The sequence below is a fragment of the Bombina bombina genome, chromosome 1, assembly GCF_027579735.1.
Source record: "Bombina bombina isolate aBomBom1 chromosome 1, aBomBom1.pri, whole genome shotgun sequence".
Classification (NCBI taxonomy): Eukaryota; Metazoa; Chordata; class Amphibia; order Anura; family Bombinatoridae; genus Bombina; species Bombina bombina.
This window is the reverse complement of record NC_069499.1, coordinates 96,952,565-96,977,251: the sequence shown is the minus strand read 5'-3', so window position 1 is coordinate 96,977,251 and position 24,687 is coordinate 96,952,565. Positions and strand designations below refer to the sequence as shown.

Genomic DNA, 24,687 nt, shown 5'->3' with positions numbered 1-24,687 from the left:
GAATTGGAATAATTGTGCTTTAAACAAAAAAAATCATAACCACCACAAAAAAGGGTGGGCCTCATGGACTCTTGCTAATATGAAAGAAATTAATTTATCAGGTAAGTTCTTACATAAATTATGTTTCTTTCATGTAATTAGCAAGAGTCCATGAGCTAGTGACGTATGGGATATACATTCCTACCAGGAGGGGCAAAGTTTCCCAAACCTCAAAATGCCTATAAATACACCCCTCACCACACCCACAATTCAGTTTTACAAACTTTGCCTCCGATGGAGGTGGTGAAGTAAGTTTGTGCTAGATTCTACGTTGATATGCGCTCCGCAGCAAGTTGGAGCCCGGTTTTCCTCTCAGCGTGCAGTGAATGTCAGAGGGATGTGAAGAGAGTATTGCCTATTTGAATGCAGTGATCTCCTTCTACGGGGTCTATTTCATAGGTTCTCTGTTATCGGTCGTAGAGATTCATCTCTTACCTCCCTTTTCAGATCGACGATATACTCTTATATATACCATTACCTCTGCTGATTCTCGTTTCAGTACTGGTTTGGCTTTCTACAAACATGTAGATGAGTGTCCTGGGGTAAGTAAATCTTATTTTCTGTGACACTCTAAGCTATGGTTGGGCACTTTGTTTATAAAGTTCTAAATATATGTATTCAAACATTTATTTGCCTTGACTCAGAATGTTCAACTTTCCTTATTTTTCAGACAGTCAGTTTCATATTTGGGATAATGCATTTGAATTAATCATTTTTTTTCTTACCTTCAAAAATTTGACACTTTTTTCCCTGTGGGCTGTTAGGCTCGCGGGGGCTGAAAATGCTTCATTTTATTGCGTCATTCTTGGCGCGGACTTTTTGGCGCAAAAATTCTTTTCCGTTTCCGGCGTCATACGTGTCGCCGGAAGTTGCGTCATTTTTTTGACGTTATTTTGCGCCAAAGATGTCGGCGTTCCGGATGTGGCGTCATTTTGGCGCCAAAAGCATTTAGGCGCCAAATAATGTGGGCGTCTGATTTGGCGCTAAAAAATATGGGCGTCGCTTTTATCTCCACATTATTTAAGTCTCATTTTTCATTTCTTCTGGTTGCTAGAAGCTTGTTCTTGGCATTCTTTCCCATTCCTGAAACTGTCATTTAAGGAATTTGATCAATTTTGCTTTATATGTTGTTTTTTCTCTTACATATTGCAAGATGTCTCACGTTGCATCTGAGTCAGAAGATACTACAGGAAAATCGCTGTCTAGTGCTGGATCTACCAAAGCTAAGTGTATCTGCTGTAAATTTTTGGTAGCTATTCCTCCGGCTGTTGTTTGTATTGATTGTCATGACAAACTTGTTAATGCAGATAATATTTCCTTTAGTAATGTACCATTGCCTGTTGCAGTTCCTTCAACATCTAAGGTGCAGAATGTTCCTGATAACATAAGAGATTTTGTTTCTGAATCCATAAAGAAGGCTATGTCTGTTATTTCTCCTTCTAGTAAACGTAAAAAATCTTTTAAAACTTCTCTCCCTACAGATTAATTTTTAAATGAACATCATCATTCTGATTCTGATGACTCTTCTGGTTCAGAGGATTCTGTCTCAGAGGTTGATGCTGATAAATCTTCATATTTATTTAAAATGTTATTTATTCGTTCTTTACTTAAAGAAGTACTAATTGCTTTAGAAATAGAGGATTCTGGTCCTCTTGATACTAATTCTAAACGTTTGGATAAGGTATTTAAAGCTCCTGTGGTTATTCCAGAAGTTTTTCCTGTTCCTAATGCTATTTCTGCAGTAATTTCCAAAGAATGGGATAAATTGGGTAATTCATTTACTCCTTCTAAACGTTTTAAGCAATTGTATCCTGTGCCGTCTGACAGATTAGAATTTTGGGATAAAATCCCTAAAGTTGATGGGGCTATTTCTACCCTTGCTAAACGTACTACTATTCCTACGTCAGATGGTACTTCGTTTAAGGATCCTTTAGATAGGAAAATTGAATCCTTTCTAAGAAAAGCTTATCTGTGTTCAGGTAATCTTCTTAGACCTGCTATATCTTTGGCTGATGTTGCTGCAGCTTCAACTTTTTGGTTGGAAACTTTAGCGCAACAAGTAACACATCATGATTCTCATGATATTATTATTCTTCTTCAGCATGCTAATAATTTTATCTGTGATGCCATTTTTGATATTATCAGAGTTGATGTCAGGTTTATGTCTCTAGCTATTTTAGCTAGAAGAGCTTTATGGCTTAAAACTTGGAATGCTGATATGGCTTCTAAATCAACTCTACTTTCCATTTCTTTCCAGGGTAACAAATTATTTGGTTCTCAGTTGGATTCTATTATTTCAACTGTTACTGGTGGGAAAGGAACTTTTTTACCACAGGATAAAAAATCTAAACGTAAAAACAGGGCTAATAATCGTTTTCGTTCCTTTCGTTTCAACAAAGAACAAAAGCCTGATCCTTCATCCTCAGGAGCAGTTTCAGTTTGGAAACCATCTCCAGTCTGGAATAAATCCAAGCCAGCTAGAAAGGCAAAGCCTGCTTCTAAGTCCACATGAAGGTGCGGCCCTCATTCCGGCTCAGCTGGTAGGGGGCAGGTTACGTTTTTTCAAGGAAATTTGGATTAATTCTGTTCACAATCCTTGGATTCAGAACATTGTTTCAGAAGGGTACAGAATTGGTTTCAAGATGAGACCTCCTGCAAAGAGATTTTTTCTTTCCCGTGTCCCAGTAAATCCAGTAAAAGCTCAAGCATTTCTGAATTGTGTTTCAGATCTAGAGTTGACTGGAGTAATTATGCCAGTTCCAGTTCCGGAACAGGGGATGGGGTTTTATTCAAATCTCTTCATTGTACCAAAGAAGGAGAATTCCTTCAGACCAGTTCTGGATCTAAAAATATTGAATCGTTATGTAAGGATACCAACGTTCAAGATGGTAACTGTAAGGACTATCTTGCCTTTTGTTCAGCAAGGGAATTATATGTCCACAATAGATTTACAGGATGCATATCTGCATATTCCGATTCATCCAGATCATTATCAGTTCCTGAGATTCTCTTTTCTGGACAAGCATTACCAGTTTGTGGCTCTGCCGTTTGGCCTAGCTACAGCTCCAAGAATTTTTACAAAGGTTCTCGGTGCCCTTCTGTCTGTAATCAGAGAACAGGGTATTGTGGTATTTCCTTATTTGGACGATATCTTGGTACTTGCTCAGTCTTTACATTTAGCAGAATCTCATACGAATCGACTTGTGTTGTTTCTTCAAGATCATGGTTGGAGGATCAATTTACCAAAAAGTTCATTGATTCCTCAGACAAGGGTAACCTTTCTGGGTTTCCAGATGGATTCAGTGTCCATGACTCTGTCTTAAACAGACAAGAGACGTCTAAAATTAATTACAGCTTGTCGAAACCTTCAGTCACAATCATTCCCTTCGGTAGCCTTATGCATGGAAATTCTAGGTCTTATGACTGCTGCATCGGACGCGATCCCCTTTGCTCGTTTTCACATGCGACCTCTTCAGCTCTGTATGTTGAATCAATGGTGCAAGGATTACACAAAGATATCTCAATTAATATCTTTAAAACCGATTGTTCGACACTCTCTAACGTGGTGGACAGATCACCATCGTTTAATTCAGGGGGCTTCTTTTGTGCTTCCGACCTGGACTGTAATTTCAACAGATGCAAGTCTCACAGGTTGGGGAGCTGTGTGGGGATCTCTGACGGCACAAGGAGTTTGGGAATCTCAGGAGGTGAGATTACCGATCAATATTTTGGAACTCCGTGCAATTTTCAGAGCTCTTCAGTTTTGGCCTCTTCTGAAGAGAGAATCGTTCATTTGTTTTCAGACAGACAATGTCACAACTGTGGCATACATCAATCATCAAGGAGGGACTCACAGTCCTCTAGCTATGAAAGAAGTATCTCGAATTTTGGTTTGGGCAGAATCCAGCTCCTGTCTACTCTCTGCGGTTCATATCCCAGGTATAGACAATTGGGAAGCGGATTATCTCAGTCGCCAAACGTTGCATCCGGGCGAATGGTCTCTTCACCCAGAGGTATTTCTTCAGATTGTTCAAATGTGGGAACTTCCAGAAATATATCTGATGGCGTCTCATCTAAACAAGAAACTTCCCAGGTATCTGTCCAGATCCCGGGATCCTCAGGCGGAGGCAGTGGATGCATTATCACTTCCTTGGAAGTATCATCCTGCCTATATATTTCCGCCTCTAGTTCTTCTTCCAAGAGTAATCTCCAAGATTCTGAAGGAATGCTCGTTTGTTCTGCTGGTAGCTCCAGCATGGCCTCACAGGTTTTGGTATGCGGATCTTGTCCGGATGGCCTCTTGCCAACCGTGGACTCTTCCGTTAAGACCAGACCTTCTGTCTCAAGGTCCTTTTTTCCATCAGGATCTGAAATCCTTAAATTTAAAGGTATGGAGATTGAACGCTTGATTCTTGGTCACAGAGGTTTCTCTGACTCTGTGATTAATACTATGTTACAGGCTCGTAAATCTGTATCTAGAGAGATATATTATAGAGTCTGGAAGACTTATATTTCTTGGTGTCTTTCTCATCATTTTTCTTGGCATTCTTTTAGAATACCGAGAGTATTACAGTTTCTTCAGGATGGTTTAGATAAGGGTTTGTCTGCAAGTTCCTTGAAAGGACAAATCTCTGCTCTTTCTGTTCTTTTTCACAGAAAGATTGCTATTCTTCCTGATATTCATTGTTTTGTACAAGCTTTGGTTCGTATAAAGCCTGTCATTAAGTCAATTTCTCCTCCTTGGAGTTTGAATTTGGTTCTGGGGGCGCTTCAAGCTCCTCCATTTGAACCTATGCATTCATTGGACATTAAATTACTTTCTTGGAAAGTTTTGTTCCTTTTGGCCATCTCTTCTGCCAGAAGAGTTTCTGAATTATCTGCTCTTTCTTGTGAGTCTCCTTTTCTGATTTTTCATCAGGATAAGGCGGTGTTGCGAACTTCTTTTGAATTTTTACCTAAAGTTGTGAATTCCAACAACATTAGTAGAGAAATTGTGGTTCCTTCATTATGTCCTAATCCTAAGAATTCTAAGGAGAAATCGTTGCATTCTTTGGATGTTGTTAGAGCTTTGAAATATTATGTTGAAGCTACTAAATCTTTCCGAAAGACTTCTAGTCTATTTGTTATCTTTTCCGGTTCTAGAAAAGGCCAGAAAGCTTCTGCCATTTCTTTGGCATCTTGGTTGAAATCTTTAATTCATCTTGCCTATGTTGAGTCGGGTAAAACTCCGCCTCAGAAAATTACAGCTCATTCTACTAGGTCAGTTTCTACTTCCTGGGCGTTTAGGAATGAAGCTTCGGTTGATCAGATTTGCAAAGCAGCAACTTGGTCCTCTTTGCATACTTTTACTAAATTCTACCATTTTGATGTATTTTCTTCTTCTGAAGCAGTTTTTGGTAGAAAAGTACTTCAGGCAGCGGTTTCAGTTTGAATCTTCTGCTTATGTTTTTCATTAAACTTTATTTTGGGTGTGGATTATTTTCAGCAGGAATTGGCTGTCTTTATTTTGTCCCTCCCTCTCTAGTGACTCTTGTGTGGAAAGATCCACATCTTGGGTAGTCATTATCCCATACGTCACTAGCTCATGGACTCTTGCTAATTACATGAAAGAAAACATAATTTATGTAAGAACTTACCTGATAAATTCATTTCTTTCATATTAGCAAGAGTCCATGAGGCCCGCCCTTTTTTTGTGGTGGTTATGATTTTGTATAAAGCACAATTATTCCAATTCCTTATTTTATATGCTTTCGCACTTTTTATCACCCCACTTCTTGGCTATTCGTTAAACTGAATTGTGGGTGTGGTGAGGGGTGTATTTATAGGCATTTTGAGGTTTGGGAAACTTTGCCCCTCCTGGTAGGAATGTATATCCCATACGTCACTAGCTCATGGACTCTTGCTAATATGAAAGAAATGAATTTATCAGGTAAGTTCTTACATAAATTATGTTTTTCTTTCATGTAATTAGCAAGAGTCCATGAGCTAGTGACGTATGGGATAATGACTACCCAAGATGTGGATCTTTCCACGCAAGAGTCACTACAGAGGGAGGGAAAAAATAAAGACAGCCAATTCCGCTGAAAAATAATCCACACCCAAAATAAAGTTTAAATTATAAGCAGAAGATTCAAACTGAAACAGCTGCCTGAAGTACTTTTCTTCTTCTGAAGCAGTTTTTGGTAGAAAACACATCAAAATGGTAGAATTTAATAAAAGTATGCAAAGAAGACCAAGTTGCTGCTTTGCAAATCTGATCAACCGAAGCCTCATTCCTAAACGCCCAGGAAGTAGAAACTGACCTAGTAGAATGAGCTGTAATCCTTTGAGGCGGAGTTTTACCTGACTCGACATAAGCATGATGAATTAAAGATTTCAAACAAGATGCCAAAGAAATGGCAGAGGCCTTCTGACCTTTCCTAGAACCGGAAAAGATAACAAATAGACTAGAAGTCTTTCGGAAATTCTTAGTAGCTTCAACATAATATTTCAAAGCTCTAACAACATCCAAAGAATGCAATGATCTCTCCTTAGAATTCTTAGGATTAGGACAGAATGAAGGAACCACAATTTCTCTACTAATGTTGTTAGAATTCACAACCTTAGGTAAAAATTTAAAAGAAGTTCGCAACATTGCCTTATCCTGATGAAAAATCAGAAAAGGAGACTCACAAGAAAGAGCAGATAATTCAGAAACTCATCTGGCAGAAGAGATAGCCAAAAGGAACAAAACTTTCCAAGAAAGTAATTTGATGTCCAACGAATGCATAGGTTCAAACGGAGGAGCTTGAAGAGCCCCCAGAACCAAATTCAAACTCCAAGGAGGAGAAATTGACTTAATGACAGGTTTTATACGAACCAAAGCTTGTACAAAACAATGAATATCAGGAAGATTAGCAATCTTTCTGTGAAAAAGAACAGAAAGAGCAGAGATTTGTCCTTTCAAGGAACTTGCAGACAAACCTTTATCCAAACCATCCTGAAGAAATTGTAAAATTCTCGGAATTCTAAAAGAATGCCAGGAAAAATTATGAGAAAGACACCAAGAAATAAAAGTCTTCCAGACTCTATAATATATCTCCCTAGATACAGATTTACGAGCCTGTAACATAGTATTAATCACAGAGTCAGAGAAACCTCTTTGACTAAGAATCAAGCGTTCAATCTCCATACCTTTAAATTTAAGGATTTGAGATCCTGATGGAAAAAAGGACCTTGCGACAAAAGGTCTTGTCTTAACGGAAGAGTCCACGGTTGGCAAGAGGCCATCCGGACAAGATCCGCATACCAAAACCTGTGAGGCCATGCTGGAGCTACCAGCAGAACAAACGAGCATTCCTTCAGAATCTTGGAGATTACTCTTGGAAGAAGAACTAGAGGCGGAAAGATATAGGCAGGATAATACTTCCAAGGAAGTGACAATGCATCCACTGCTTCCGCTTGAGGATCCCTGGATCTGGACAGATACCTGGGAAGTTTCTTGTTTAGATGAGAGGCCATCAGATCTATTTCTGGAAGTCCCCACATTTGAACAATCTGAAGAAATACCTCTGGGTGAAGAGACCATTCGCCCGGATGTAACGTTTGGCGGCTGAGATAATCCGCTTCCCAATTGTCTATACCTGGGATATGAACCGCAGAAACTAGACAGGAGCTGGATTCCGCCCATACCAGAATTCGAGATACTTCCTTCATAGCCAGAGGACTGTGAGTCCCTCCTTGATGATTGATGTATGCCACAGTTGTGACATTGTCTGTCTGAAAACAAATGAACGATTCTCTCTTTAGAAGAGGCCATGACTGAAGAGCTCTGAAAATTGCACGGAGTTCCAAAATATTGATCGGTAATCTCACCTCCTGAGATTCCCAAACCCCTTGTGCTGTCAGAGACCCCCAAACAGCTCCCCAACCTGTCAGACTTGCATCTGTTGAAATTACAGTCCAGGTCGGAAGAACAAAAGAAGCCCCCTGAACTAAACAATGGTGATCTGTCCACCACATCAGAGAGTGTCGTACAATCGGTGTTAAAGATATTAATTGAGATATCTTTGTGTAATCCCTGCACCACTGGTTCAGCATACAGAGCTGAAGAGGTCGCATGTGAAAACGAGCAAAGGGGATCGCGTCCGATGCTGCAGTCATAAGACCTAGAATTTCCATGCATAAAGCTACCGAAGGGAATGATTGTGACTGAAGGTTTCGACAAGCTGATATCAACTCTAGACGTCTCTTGTCTGTCAAAGACAGAGTCATGGACACTGAATCTATCTGAAAACCTAAAAAGGTTACCCTTGTCTGAGGAATCAATTAACTTTTTGGTAAATTGATCCTCCAACCATGATCTTGAAGAAACAATACAAGTCGATTCGTATGAGATTCTGCTAAATGTGAAGACTGAGCAAGTACCAAGATATCGTCCAAATAAGGAAATACCACAATACCCTGTTCTCTGATTACAGACAGAAGGGCACCGAGAACCTTTGTAAAAATTCTTGGGGCTGTAGCTAGGCCAAACGGTAGAGCCACAAACCGGTAATGCTTGTCTAGGAAAGAGAATCTCAGAAACTGATAGTGATCTGGATGAATCGGAATATGCAGATATGCATCCTGTAAATCTATTGTAAACATATAATGCCCTTGCTGAACAAAAGGCAGGATAGTCCTTATAGTTACCATTTTGAATGTTGGTATCCTTACATAACGATTCAATATTTTTAGATCCAGAACTGGTCTGAAGGAATTCTCCTTCTTTGGTACAATGAAGAGATTTGAATAAAACCCCAGCCCCTGTTCCAGAACTGGAACTGGTATAATTACTCCAGCCAACTCTATATCTGAAACACATTTCAGAAATGCTTGAGCCTTCGCTAGGTTTACTGGGACACGGGAAAGAAAAAATCTCTTTGCAGGAGGCCTTATCTTGAAGCCAATTCTGTACCCTTTTGAAACGATGTTCTGAATCCAGAGATTGTGAACAGAATTGAACCAAATTTCTTTGAAAAAACGTAATCTGCCCCCTACCAGCTGAGCTGGAATGAGGGCCGCACCTTCATGTGGACTTGGGAGCTGGCTTTGGTTTTCTAAAAGGCTTGGATTTATTCCAGACTGGAGATGGTTTCCAAACTGATACCGCTCCTGAGGATGAAGGATCAGGCTTTTGTTCCTTGTTGTGACGAAAGGAACGAAAATGATTATTAGACCTAAATTTACCTTTAGATTTTTTATCCTGTGGTAAAAAAGTTCCTTTCCCTCCAGTAACAGTTGAGATAATAGAATCCAACTGAGAACCAAATAATTTATTACCCTGGAAAGAAAGGGAAAGCAGAGTAGACTTAGAAGACATATCATCATTCCAAGTTTTAAGCCATAAAGCTCTTCTAGCTAAAATAGCTAGAGACATATACCTGACATCAACTCTAATGATATCAAAGATGGCATCACAAATAAAATTATTAGCATGTTGTAGAAGAATAATAATGCTATGAGAATTATGATCTGTTACTTGTTGCGCTAAAGCTTCTAACCAAAAGGTTGAAGCTGCAGCAACATCCGCTAAAGATATAGCAGGTCTAAGAAGATTACCTGAACACAAGTAAGCTTTTCTTAGAAAGGATTCAATTTTCCTATCTAAAGGATCCTTAAAGGAAGTACCATCTGCCGTAGGAATAGTAGTACGTTTAGCAAGAGTAGAGACAGCCCCATCAACCTTAGGGATTTTGTCCCAAAATTCTAATCTGTCAGATGGCACAGGATATAATTGCTTAAAACGTTTAGAAGGAGTAAAAGAATTACCCAAATTATTCCATTCCCTGGAAATTACTTCATAAATAGCACCAGGGACAGGAAAAACTTCTGGAATAACTACAGGAGATTTAAAAACCTTATCTAAACGTTTAGATTTAGTATCAAGAGGACTAGAATCCTCAATTTCTAATGCAATTAGGACTTCTTTAAGTAAAGAACGAATAAATTCCATTTTAAATAAATATGAAGATTTATCAGCATCAACCTCTGAGACAGAATCCTCTGAATCAGAAGAACCAATATCAGTATCAGAATGATGATGTTCATTTAAAAATTCATCTGAAAAATGAGAAGTTTTAAAAGACTTTTTACGTTTACTAGAAGGAGGAATAACAGACATAGCCTTCTTAATGGATTTAGAAACAAAATCTCTTATGTTATCAGGAACACTCTGAGTATTAGATGTTGACGTAACAGCAACAGGTAATGTAACAGTACTAAAGGAAATATTATCTGCATTAGCAAGTTTGTCATGTCAAACAGTACAAACAACAGCTGGAGGAACAGATACCAAAAGTTTACAGCAGATACACTTAGCTTTGGTAGCTCCAGCACCAGGCAGGGATATTCCAGAAGTATCTTCTGACTCAGCTTCAACGTGGGACATCTTGCAATATGTAATAGAAAAAACAACATATAAAGCAAAATTGATCAAATTCCTTAAATGACAGTTTCAGGAATGGGAAAAAAATGCCATAGAACAAGCTTCTAGCAACCAGAAGCACAAAATAATGAGACTTAAATAATGTGGAGACAATAGTGACGCCCATATTTTTTAAGCGCCAAAAAAGACGCCCACATTATTTGGCGCCAAAATGACGCCACATCCGGAACGCCGACACCTTTGGCGCAAAAAAAACGTCAAAAATGACGAAAATTTTCCCCCAAAAAAGTCAGCGCCAAGAATGACGCAATAAAATGAAGCATTTTCAGCCCCCGCGAGCCTAACAGCCCACAGGGAAAAGTCAAAATTTTTAAGGTAAGAAAAAATGATTTATTCATATGCATTATCCCAAATATGAAACTGACTGTCTGAAATAAGGAATGTTGAACATCCTGAGTCAAGGCAAATGTTTGAATACATATATTTAGAACTTTATATAAAAGTGCCCAACCATAGCTTAGAGTGTCACAGAAAATAAGACTTACTTACCTCAGGACACTCATCTACATGTAGTAGAAAGCCAAACCAGTACTGAAACGAGAATCAGTAGAGGAAATGGTATATATAAGAGTATATCGTCGATCTGAAAAGGGAGGTAAGAGATGAATCTCTACGACCGATAACAGAGAACCTATGAAATAGACCCCGTAGAAGGAGATCACTGCATTCAAATAGGCAATACTCTCCTCACATCCCTCTGACATTCACTGCACGCTGAGAGGAAAACCGGGCTCCAACCTGCTGCGGAGCGCATATCAACGTAGAATCTAGCACAAACTTACTTCACCACCTCCATAGGAGGCAAAGTTTGTAAAAACTGATTTGTGGGTGTGGTGAGGGGTGTATTTATAGGCATTTTGAGGTTTGGGAAACTTTGCCCCTCCTGGTAGGAATGTATATCCCATACGTCACTAGCTCATGGACTCTTGCTAATTACATGAAAGAAAGGAGGACTACTGAAAGGGATAGAAAGTTAATATTTAAATGTGCACGGGTACATTTCAATTTTAAATGGAAGCCTTTTTGCAATATATTTCCATTAGCATAAATGCTTCTAGTAAAAGTTATTAGTTTTTCATTGGCATATGCACATATGCTGTGAGGGCCTGTGCACTAATATCCAAGCTCAGAGAGCTGGCAGTGGTGTGTATTGCTTCAGTGAAGACTTTATTTGTGTCATATAAGCCACTACTGACTACTGATAAGGCATGCTGTTTGGATACTGGTGCAGAGGCCCTAACAGCATATGGCAGTATTAGCGATGGGCAAATGTGCTGAAAGTGTAATTTGCTTGGTAGAACAAATAGTCCTGTAGACATTCACATTTTTGCGAATGGATGTATATTGCAAAAATGCTTCTATTTAAAATTGCAATGCACTCATGTACATTTCAATTTGGAACTTTCTATCCCTTTAAACTGTACATGGTCTAAATAATAAAACAACTTACAGGAAAATATTTCATGATGGGTGAAAAGGAGAAAAAGGAGATAGATGAGCTTTAAAGAGACATGGAACGTACAATTGAATACAAAAATTTTCCAATTGAATTCTAGTATAACGTTCTCTTGGTATTCTTTGTTAAACCATAGCTCCTTTCCATGAGAGCATAATGAGGTAGGCGTGTATGTGGCTCGAGCACTATATAGCAACAGTATTTGCAACAATATTTGAAATACCACCTTTGTGGGAATGAACCAGGCAGTTTGGGCTTCCATTTGTGTGTCCAGGTTTGAAGCGGAGTCAGGACGGGACATGCCAATGTCTGGGTTTGGTGGGAAACAGCCACAGCCAAAAAGGTGATGTGCATTTGCAACATACTGCACATGCCTACAGTTATTGTGTGTCTGAGTGTGTCTGTTTCTGTTAAGTGTCTATGTATGTTAAGTGTCTGTGTGAGAGTGTTTGTCCTTATGTGAGTCTGTGTCGTCCTGTGTGAGTCTATGTGTGAAAGAGGAAGTGTGTGTGAGAAAGAGTGAGTGTGTGTGGGTGTGTATGTGAGAGAGTGTGTGTGGGTTTATGTATGTGTGTGTGAGAGAGTGTGTGAGATAGAGAGTGTGTGAGATAGAGAGTGTGAATATCTATGTGCTATTAGACATAGGGGTCGATTTATCAAAGGCTTTCACCAGCCTTTGAGCCCCTACGGCTGCATGTTCTCACAAGAGAACCTACTCACCGTATTTAACAAGCAGCGGTCATCAGACAGCTGCTTTCCTAACATTTTGCCACCTCTAAGGTAGCGAAATTCAATCTCCGCAGTCTAGTCCGACCAGGGAGATTGAGAGCTCCTGCCCAGGAGTGATTGTCTGTGCGCAGGCAGGAGGCGGATTTGCACGCAAGAGCAAAATAGTGCTCATGTGCAATGGTAAATTCCTCCGGGGAAATTCCTCCGCCAGAGCCTAGAAGTGGCGGACAGGGGCGGGTATATGTGCCCCTGACCTCCTCAGCTTGATAAATTTAGCATATAGTGTGTACTATGCAAAAAAAAAAGTTGCTGTCCTGTGCAAAGCGCAAGTGTGTTTGGGTTTGGCCTGAACTAAAGGTGGCAGCGCTTATTTGAAAGAATACTAAATAGATAGATAAATATATATGGACACATTCACGCTCCTGAGCCTTCTTTAGTAAGTTTTCATTAAAAGTTTTTTACAAAGGCTACCAAGAGAAAGAGGCAAATATTATAACATATGAAAATAATTTTTTTTCTGTGTGTGGGTTTTTTTAAACTATACTCTCTACCTGAAACCAAAAAAAAAAAATTCAAAATGCCAGGGTCCGGAGTTCCAAAATCTAAACTGATTCTGAAAATCAAGCTTTTCAATTAATATGTTTTACATATGTAAATATTTAAAAATCTAAACTATTCCGAAATCCAAACCTTTTCTGGTCCGAAGCAGTTTGGATAAAGGGTTTTCTACCTGTATATACAGAAAAGGCAATTGATTCAGGTAACAGACTTCCAACATAGGAGGAAACACCTAATACTGTAAGGGATTTCAGCAATACGCTGGATTATACATAACAATTAAGATTACATTTAAAAAAAAAAAAAAAAGAAATATGAACAGAGCCTTCCAGTTCTTAAAAGGAATCAAAATCAACACTTCTATGTAAACAGGCTGGTAAAATTTTTTTATTAAAGTGACTGTAAAGTTTAAGGAATTAGTACCCGGTATCTAAAAATAATATTAAAAACAGGGGCACTTTAATTCATTAATCTTTACAATGACACTTATTTTTAAAATACTTACATTTGAGTTATGGAAAACAGACCAGCAATCCTCTCGCCGCATCTCCTACTGTAGTTAGCAGATCAATGACGAATCTGGCTTCCTCCAATCTTTGCATGCCTCCTTTGGCATCCAGCTCGTGGGGCACGCAACTATTGGAGGAAGCCGGATTCGTCATCGATATGCTAACTACAGTAGGAGATGCGGGTGGAGGATCTGCGGTCTGTTTTCAATAATGCAAAGGTAAGTATTTTAAAAAAAGAAGAGTCATTGTAAAGTTTAATGAATTAAAGTGCCCCTGTTTTTAAGATTAATTTTAGATACAGGGCACTAATTCCTTAAACTTTACTGTGACCGTAACAATACAAAATACAAGACACAATAGCCATCTTATAGTGTAGTAATTTTCAGGAATTCTGAAAATGAAAACACATAGATCTACCCTGAACTGAAACTTGTTTCTAAAGGAAGTTTGTCATGCTACACTAGTGCTGTGTGAAAAGACAGGCATTTCAACATATACTATTTAGTTAAAATACACATACATACATATACTACCCGTCAAAAGTTTTAGAATATCTAAATTTTTCCAGTTCCACCTAAAACTGAAAAATAACATAAACACATCATTAAAACCCTTGAAAGTGTAGGTCTTTCTTTTTAGAGAAACTGCAATGAAAGCCAAGGTATCAGTGAGTACGGTTTCCTACACCATCAAAAGGCAAGTGAAAACAGGAAGAGGTCTGGAAGACCCAAAACCACAACAGAATCAGAAGACAAAATTCTGAGAGTCAATGGCTTGTATGATAGGCGGCTCACAGTACAGCTTCACATCTTAAAGGGACACTGAACCCAAAAAAAATTTCTTTTGTGATTCAGATAGAGCATGAAATTTTAAGCAACTTTCTAATTTACTCCTATCAATTTGTCTTCATTCTCTTGCTATCTTTATTTTTTTGGTTCAGACCTCTGGACAGCACATTTTAATTGGTGGATGAATTTATCCACCAATCAGCAAGAAAAACCCATGTTGTTCACCAAAAATGGGCCGGCATCTAAACTTACATTCTTGCATTTCAAATAAAGATACCAAGAGAATGAAGAAAATTTAATAGTAGGAGTAAATTAGAAAGTTGCTTAAAATGTCATGCTCTACCTGAATCATGAAAGAAAAAAAATTGGGTTCAGTGTCCGTTTAATACTGGTCAAATAAGGAAGACTAACTTATACTTAAAACTAATTTCTTAGAAGATACTTGAGAACAAAATTTAGGGCAGAATTTATCATCGTTGCAGGTGAACAGTTTTGCAAATAGTGAACCTGTCCACGAGCAATCTCCACTTGCGATGCTGCATCACATGCCAAAATTTAACATTGCACTAGAGGTTTATTGTGCAATGCCGCCCTCTATTCCTGCTCAACCAATTGCACAAGAGCAGGGCATGTGAATCACTCCGAACAAGCAAGTGTCTGTCTGGGTGATTGACCTCACCACCTCTGTGGTGGCAGAAAGGCAAAAGAAGCAGTTTCTGATTCATGCGATCTTGCTCCTCAAAGCCTCAAAAAACAGAATTTATGTTTACCTGATAAATTACTTTCTCCAACGGTGTGTCCGGTCCACGGCGTCATCCTTACTTGTGGGATATTCTCTTCCCCAACAGGAAATGGCAAAGAGCCCAGCAAAGCTGGTCACATGATCCCTCCTAGGCTCCGCCTACCCCAGTCATTCGACCGACGTTAAGGAGGAATATTTGCATAGGAGAAACCATATGTTACCGTGGTGACTGTAGTTAAAGAAAATAAATTATCAGACCTGATTAAAAAAACCAGGGCGGGCCGTGGACCGGACACACCGTTGGAGAAAGTAATTTATCAGGTAAACATAAATTCTGTTTTCTCCAACATAGGTGTGTCCGGTCCACGGCGTCATCCTTACTTGTGGGAACCAATACCAAAGCTTTAGGACACGGATGAAGGGAGGGAGCAAATCAGGTCACCTAAATGGAAGGCACCACGGCTTGCAAAACCTTTCTCCCAAAAATAGCCTCAGAAGAAGCAAAAGTATCAAATTTGTAAAATTTAGAAAAAGTGTGCAGTGAAGACCAAGTCGCTGCCTTACATATCTGATCAACAGAAGCCTCGTTCTTGAAGGCCCATGTGGAAGCCACAGCCCTAGTGGAGTGAGCTGTGATTCTTTCAGGAGGCTGCCGTCCGGCAGTCTCATAAGCCAATCGGATAATGCTTTTAATCCAGAAGGAGAGAGAGGTAGAAGTTGCTTTTTGACCTCTCCGTTTACCAGAATAAACAACAAACAAAGACAACGTTTGTCTGAAATCCTTAGTAGCTGCTAAGTAAAATTTGAGAGCACGAACTACATCCAAGTTGTGCAACAAACGTTCCTTCTTTGAAACTGGATTAGGACACAAAGAAGGCACAACTATCTCCTGGTTAATGTTTTTGTTAGAAACAACTTTTGGAAGAAAACCAGGTTTAGTACGCAAAACCACCTTATCTGCATGGAACACCAGATAAGGAGAAGAACACTGCAGAGCAGATAATTCTGAAACTCTTCTAGCAGAAGAAATTGCAACCAAAAACAAAATTTTCCAAGATAATAACTTAATATCAACGGAATGTAAGGGTTCAAACGGAACCCCCTGAAGAACTGAAAGAACTAGGTTGAGACTCCAAGGAGGAGTCAAAATTTTGTAAACAGGCTTGATTCTAACCAGAGCCTGAACAAAGGCTAGAACATCTGGCACAGCTGCCAGCTTTTTGTGAAGTAACACAGACAAGGCAGAAATCTGTCCCATCAAGGAACTTGCAGATAATCCTTTTTCCAATCCTTCTCGAAGGAAGGATAGACTCTTAGGAATCTTAACCTTGTCCCAAGGGAATCCTGCAGATTCACACCAACAGATATACCAAATTATGTGGTAATTTTTCTGGGTACAGGCTTTCAGGCCTGAACAAGAGTATTAATAACAGAATCTGAGAACCCTCGCTTTGATAAGATCAAGCGTTCAATCTCCAAGCAGTCAGCTGGAGTGGGTCGAACGGACCTAGAACAAGAAGGTCTCGTCTCAAAGGTAGCTTCCATGGTGGAGCCGATGACATATTCACCAGATCTGCATACCAAGTCCTGCGTGGCCACGCAGGAGCTATCAAAACACCGACGCCCTCTCCTGATTGATCCTGGCTACCAGCCTGGGGATGAGAGGAAACGGCGGGAACACATAAGCTAGTTTGAAGGTCCAAGGTGCTACTAGTGCATCCACTAGAGCCGCCTTGGGATCCCTGGATCTGTACCCGTAGTAAGGAACTCTGAAGTTCTGACGAGAGGCCATCAGATCCATGTCTGGAATGCCCCACGGTTGAGTGACTTGGGCAAAGATTTCCGGATGGAGTTCCCACTCCCCCGGATGCAATGTCTGACGACTCAGAAAATCCGCTTCCCAATTTTCCACTCCTGGGATGTGGATAGCAGACAGGTGGCAGGAGTGAGACTCCGCCCATAGAATGATTTTGGTCACTTCTTCCATCGCTAGGGAACTCCTTGTTCCCCCCTGATGGTTGATGTATGAACTTGGCCCTCGCTAGCTGAGGCCAAGCTTTGAGAGCATTGAATATCGCTCTCAGTTCCAGAATATTTATCGGTAGAAGAGATTCTACCCGAGACCAAAGACCCTGAGCTTTCAGGGATCCCCAGACCGCGCCCCAGCCCATCAGACTGGCGTCGGTCGTGACAATGACCCACTCTGGTCTGCGGAAGGTCATCCCTTGTGACAGGTTGTCCAGGGACAGCCACCAACGGAATGAGTCTCTGGTCCTCTGATTTACTTGTATCTTCGGAGACAAGTCTGAATAGTCCCCATTCCACTGACTGAGCATGAACAGTTGTAATGGTCTTAGATGAATGCGCACAAAATGAACTATGTCCATTGCCGCTACCATCAAACCTATCACTTCCATGCACTGCGCTATGGAAGGAAGAGGAACGGAATGAAGTATCCGACAAGAGTCTAGAAGTTTTGTTTTTCTGGCTTCTGTCAGAAAAATCCTCATTTCTAAGGAGTCTATTATAGTTCCCAAGAAGGGAACCCTCGTTGACGGAGATAGAGAACTCTTTTCCACGTTCACTTTCCATCCGTGAGATCTGAGAAAGGCCAGGACAATGTCCGTGTGAGCCTTTACTTGAGGAAGGGACGACGCTCGAATCAGAATGTCGTCCAAGTAAGGTACTACAGCAATGCCCCTTGGTCTTAGCACCACCAGAAGGGACCCTAGTACCTATGAGAAAATCCTAGGAGCAGTGGCTAATCCGAAAGAAAACGCCACGAACTGGAAATGTCCAGGAATGCAAACCTTAGGAACCGATGATGTTCCTTGTGGATAGGAATATGTAGATACGCATCCTTGAAATCCACCTTGGTCATGAATTGACCTTCCTGGATGGAAGGAAGAAGTGTTCGAATGGTTTCCATCTTGAACGATGGAACCTTGAGAAACTTGTTCAAGATCTGGAGATCTAAGATTGGTCTGAACGTTCCCTCTTTTTTGGGAACTATGAACAGATTGGAGTAGAACCCCATCCCTTGTTCTCCTAATGGAACAGGATGAATCACTCCCATTTTTAGCAGGTCTTCTACCCAATGTAAGAATGCCTGTCTTCTTATGTGGTCTGAAGACAACTGAGACCTGTGGAACCTCCCCCTTGGAGGAAGCCCCTTGAACTCCAGAGAATAACCTTGGGAGACTATTTCTAGCGCCCAAGGATCCAGAACATCTCTTGCCCCAGCCTGAGCGAAGAGAGAGAGTCTGCCCCCCACCAGATCCGGTCCCGGATCGGGGGCCCGCATTTCATGCTGTCTTGGTAGCAGTGGCAGGTTTCCTGGCCTGCTTTCCTTTGTTCCAGCCTTGCATAGGTCTCCAGGCTGGATTGGCTTGAGAAGTATTACCTTCCTGCTTAGAGGACGTAGCCCTTGGGGCTGATCCGTTTCTGCGAAAGGGACGAAACTTAGGTTTATTTTTGGTCTTGAAAAGACCTATCCTGAGGAAGGGCGTGGCCCTTGCCCCCAGTGATATCAGAGATAATCTCTTTCAAGTCAGGGCCAAAGAGTGTTTTCCCCTTGAAAGGAATGTCAAGCAATTTGTTCTTGGAAGACGCATCCGCTGCCCAAGATTTTAACCAAAGCGCTCTGCGCCACAATAGCAAACCCAGAATTTTTCGCCGCTAACCTAGCCAGTTGCAAGGTGGCGTCTAGGGTGAAAGAATTAGCCAATTTAAGAGCACAAATTCTGTCCATAATCTCCTCATAAGAAGAAGAATTACTAATAATCGCCTTTCCTAGCTCATCAAACTAGAAACACGCGGCTGCAGTGACAGGGACAATGCATGCAATTGGTTGTAGAAGGGAACCTTGCTGAACAAACATCTTTAGCAGACCTTCTAATTTTTTATCCATAGGATCTTGGAAAGCACAACTATCTTCTATGGGTATAGTGGCGCGCTTGTGTAGAGTAGAAACCGCCCCCTCGACCTTGGGGACTGTCTGCTATCAGTCCTTTCTGGGGTCGACTATAGGAAAACAATTTTATAAATATGGGGGGAGGTACTAAAGGTATACCGGGCCTGTCCCATTCTTTACTAACAATGTACGCCACCCGCTTGGATATAGGAAAAGCTTTGGGGGGCCCCGGGGCCTCTAAGAACTTTTCCATTTTACATAGTGGTTCTGGAATGACCAGATAATCACAATCATCCAAATTGGATAACACCTCCTTAAGACCGTTAAACACTAAAAAACTCTAAGCCATCTCCGTGGAGATGTTGCCTGTACAACGGCAAAGAGAATGACTGGGGTAGGCGGAGCCTAGGAGGGATCATGTGACCAGCTTTGCTGGGCTCTTTGCCATTTCCTGTTGGGGAAGAGAATATCCCACAAGTAAGGATGACGCCGTGGACCGGACACACCTATGTTGGAGAAATAATAACATAAATTACACACTGAATGCGTACTGGTAAATATTTTTCAATTATAAATAAAGACTGCAAAATAATATAGAAATAAATAAATAAAAATGGATACCACTCACCTGTATGACTTCTATTCCTCTTTTCCTACAAAAATGAAGAAATAAAAGCAGTTTACTAAAAAAAGCAAAACGGCAATAATAATATTTTACTAAAACCTTTGCAAATGTAATTGGTGACAATAAAATAGGACATTACCCCCCCCCCCCAATTTCTAATTGTACAATTTCTCACTATTCTTTTTCATTTTACACAAACCTATCCGAGTTCAGCACACAGGAATTTTCACATCTGTATTGTACAGACGTTCCCCAAAAATTCCACTTTAAATGGACAGTAAACATAAAACATCATAAATCCAACTATCAGCATTTAGAAACCACACATCGAAATTTCTTTTACGTGTATAATAACATAATTTATGCTTACCTGATAAATTCCTTTCTTCTGTTGTGTGATCAGTCCACGGGTCATCATTACTTCTGGGATATAACTCCTCCCCAACAGGAAATGCAAGAGGATTCACCCAGCAGAGCTGCATATAGCTCCTCCCCTCTACGTCAGTCCCAGTCATTCGACCAAGAATCAACGAGAAAGGAGTAACCAGGGGTGAAGTGGTGACTGGAGTATAATTTAAAAAATATTTACCTGCCTTAAAACAGGGCGGGCCGTGGACTGATCACACAACAGAAGAAAGGAATTTATCAGGTAAGCATAAATTATGTTTTCTTCTGTTATGTGTGATCAGTCCACGGGTCATCATTACTTCTGGGATACCAATACCAAAGCAAAAGTACACGGATGACGGGAGGGATAGGCAGGCTCATTATACAGAAGGAACCACTGCCTGAAGAACCTTTCTCCCAAAAATAGCCTCCGAAGAAGCAAAAGTGTCAAATTTGTAAAATTTGGAAAAAGTATGAAGCGAAGACCAAGTTGCAGCCTTGCAAATCTGTTCAACAGAGGCCTCATTCTTAAAGGCCCAAGTGGAAGCCACAGCTCTAGTGGAGTGAGCTGTAATTCTTTCAGGAGGCTGCTGTCCAGCAGTCTCATAGGCTAAACGTATTATGCTACGAAGCCAAAAAGAGAGAGAGGTAGCAGAAGCTTTTTGACCTCTCCTCTGTCCAGAATAAACGACAAACAGGGAAGAAGTTTGGCGAAAATCTTTAGTTGCCTGCAAGTAGAACTTGAGGGCACGAACTACATCCAGATTGTGTAGAAGACGTTCCTTCTTTGAAGAAGGATTTGGACACAAGGATGGAACAACAATCTCTTGATTGATATTCCTGTTAGTGACTACCTTAGGTAAGAACCCAGGTTTAGTACGCAGAACTACCTTGTCTGAGTGAAAAATCAGATAAGGGGAATCACAATGTAAGGCTGATAACTCAGAGACTTTTCGAGCCGAGGAAATAGCCATTAAAAACAGAACTTTCCAAGATAACAATTTTATATCAATGGAATGAAGGGGTTCAAACGGAACACCCTGTAAAACGTTAAGAACTAAGTTTAAACTCCATGGCGGAGCAACAGCTTTAAACACAGGCTTGATCCTAGCTAAAGCCTGACAAAAGGCCTGGACGTCTGGATTTTCTGACAGACGCCTGTGTAACAAGATGGACAGAGCTGAAATCTGTCCCTTTAAAGAACTAGCTGATAGACCCTTTTCTAAACCTTCTTGTAGAAAGGACAATATCCTAGCGATCCTAACCTTACTCCAAGAGTAACCTTTGGATTCGCACCAGTATAGGTATTTACGCCATATTTTATGGTAAATCCTTCTGGTAACAGGCTTCCTAGCCTGTATCAGGGTATCAATAACCGACTCAAAAAAACCACGTTTTGATAAAATCAAGCGTTCAATTTCCAAGCAGTCAGCTTCAGAGAAGTTAGATTTTGATGTTTGAATGGACCCTGTATCAGAAGGTCCTGTCTTAGAGGTAGAGACCAAGGCGGACAGGATGACATGTCCACTAGATCTGCATACCAAGTCCTGCGTGGCCATGCAGGCGCTATTAGAATTACTGATGCTCTCTCCTGTTTGATTTTGGCAATCAATCGAGGAAGCAGCGGGAAGGGTGGAAACACATAAGCCATCCCGAAGTTCCAAGGTGCTGTCAAAGCATCTATCAGAACTGCTTCCGGATCCCTGGATCTGGACCCGTAGCGAGGAAGTTTGGCGTTCTGGCGAGACGCCATGAGATCTATCTCTGGTTTGCCCCAACGCCGAAGTATTTGGGCAAAGACCTCCGGATGAAGTTCCCACTCCCCCGGATGAAAAGTCTGGCGACTCAAGAAATCCGCCTCCCAGTTCTCCACTCCCGGGATGTGGATTGCTGACAGGTGGCAAGAGTGAGACTCTGCCCAGCGAATTATCTTTGATACTTCCATCATAGCTAGGGAGCTTCTTGTCCCTCCCTGATGGTTGATGTAAGCTACAGTCGTGATGTTGTCCGACTGAAACCTGATGAACCCCCGAGTTGTTAACTGGGGCCAAGCCAGAAGGGCATTGAGAACCGCTCTCAATTCCAGAATGTTTATTGGCAGGAGACTCTCCTCCTGATTCCATAGTCCCTGAGCCTTCAGAGAATTCCAGACAGCGCCCCAACCTAGTAGGCTGGCGTCTGTTGTTACAATTGTCCAGTCTGGCCTGCTGAATGGCATCCCCCTGGACAGGTGTGGCCGATAAAGCCACCATAGAAGAGAATTTCTGGTCTCTTGATTTAGATTCAGAGTAGGGGACAAATCTGAGTAATCCCCGTTCCACTGACTTAGCATGCATAATTGCAGCGGTCTGAGATGTAGGCGTGCAAAAGGTACTATGTCCATTGCCGCTACCATTAAGCCGATCACCTCCATGCATTGAGCTACTGACGGGTGTTGAATGGAATGAAGGACACGGCATGCATTTTGAAGCTTTGTTAACCTGTCTTCTGTCAGGTAAATCTTCATTTCTACAGAATCTATAAGAGTCCCCAAGAATGGAACTCTTGTGAGAGGAAAGAGAGAACTCTTCTTTTCGTTCACTTTCCATCCATGCGACCTTAGAAATGCCAGAACTAACTCTGTATGAGACTTGGCAGTTTGAAAGCTTGAAGCTTGTATTAGAATGTCGTCTAGGTACGGAGCTACCGAAATCCCTCGCGGTCTTAGTACCGCCAGAAGGGCACCCAGAACCTTTGTGAAGATTCTTGGAGCCGTAGCCAATCCGAATGGAAGAGCTACAAACTGGTAGTGCCTGTCTAAGAAGGCAAACCTTAGATACCGGTGATGATCTTTGTGGATCGGAATGTGAAGGTAAGCATCCTTTAAATCCACAGTGGTCATGTACTGACCCTCTTGGATCATGGGTAAAATTGTCCGAATAGTTTCCATTTTGAACGATGGAACTCTTAGGAATTTGTTTAGAATCTTTAAATCTAAGATTGGCCTGAAAGTTCCCTCTTTCTTGGGAACCACAAACAGGTTTGAGTAGAACCCTTGTCCTTGTTCCGACCGCGGAACCGGATGGATCACTCCCATTAATAACAGATCTTGTACGCAGCGTAGAAACGCTTCTTTCTTTATCTGGTTTGTTGACAACCTTGACAGATGAAATCTCCCTCTTGGGGGAGATAATTTGAAGTCTAGAAGGTATCCCTGAGATATGATCTCTAGTGCCCAGGGATCCTGAACATCTCTTGCCCAGGCCTGGGCGAAGAGAGAGAGTCTGCCCCCCACTAGATCCGGTCCCGGATCGGGGGCTCTCGGTTCATGCTGTCTTTGGGGCAGCAGCAGGTTTCCTGGCCTGCTTGCTCTTGTTCCAGGCCTGGTTAGGCTTCCAGCCTTGCCTGTAACGAGCAACAGCTCCTTCCTGTTTTGGTGCAGTGGAGGTTGATGCTGCTCCTGTTTTGAAATTCCGAAAAGGACGAAAATTAGACTGTCTAGCCTTAGCTTTGGCTTTGTCTTGGGGTAGGGCGTGGCCCTTACCTCCTGTAATGTCAGCGATAATTTCTTTCAAACCGGGCCCAAATAAAGACTGCCCCTTGAAAGGTATATTAAGTAATTTGGACTTAGAAGTAACATCTGCTGACCAGGATTTTAGCCACAGCGCCCTACGTGCCTGTATGGCGAATCCTGAGTTCTTAGCCGTAAGTTTGGTTAAATGTACTACGGCCTCCGAAATGAAAGAATTAGCTAGTTTAAGGACTCTAAGCCTGTCCGTAATGTCGTCTAGCGTAGATGAACTAAGGTTCTCTTCCAGCGACTCAATCCAAAATGCTGCCGCAGCCGTAATCGGCGCGATACATGCAAGGGGTTGCAATATAAAACCTTGTTGAACAAACATTTTCTTAAGGTAACCCTCTAATTTTTTATCCATTGGATCTGAGAAAGCACAGCTATCCTCCACCGGGATAGTGGTACGCTTAGCTAAAGTAGAAACTGCTCCCTCCACCTTGGGGACCGTTTGCCATAAGTCCCGAGTGGTGGCGTCTATTGGAAACATCTTTCTAAATATTGGAGGGGGAGAGAACGGCACACCGGGTCTATCCCACTCCTTAGTAACAATTTCAGTTAGTCTCTTAGGTATAGGAAAAACTTCAGTACTCGCCGGTACCGCAAAGTATTTATCCAACCTGCACAGTTTCTCTGGTATTGCAACGGTGTTACAATCGTTGAGAGCTGCTAAGACCTCCCCTAGTAATACACGGAGGTTCTCCAATTTAAATTTAAAATTTGAAATATCTGAGTCCAATCTGTTTGGATCAGAACCGTCACCCACAGAATGAAGCTCTCCGTCCTCATGCTCTGCGAGCTGTGACGCAGTATCAGACATGGCCCTAGCATTGTCAGCGCACTCTGTTCTCACCCCAGAGTGATCACGCTTGCCTCTTAGTTCTGGTAATTTAGACAAAACTTCAGTCATAACAGTAGCCATA

At 41.3% G+C, this 24,687-nt stretch overlaps 1 protein-coding gene across 3 annotated transcripts in view; it reads right to left on the bottom strand.

The window, feature by feature from the left end:
- The window catches only part of ITPK1 (inositol-tetrakisphosphate 1-kinase), a 509,696-nt gene that overhangs the window by 376,370 nt on the left and 108,639 nt on the right, over positions 1–24,687 (bottom strand). For all 3 annotated transcript variants that reach the window (XM_053697538.1, XM_053697536.1, XM_053697537.1), the window contains exon 3: positions 19,831–19,855. In XM_053697538.1, the coding sequence (XP_053553513.1) occupies positions 19,831–19,855 (25 nt within the window). The remainder of the gene's footprint in view (positions 1–19,830; positions 19,856–24,687) is intronic.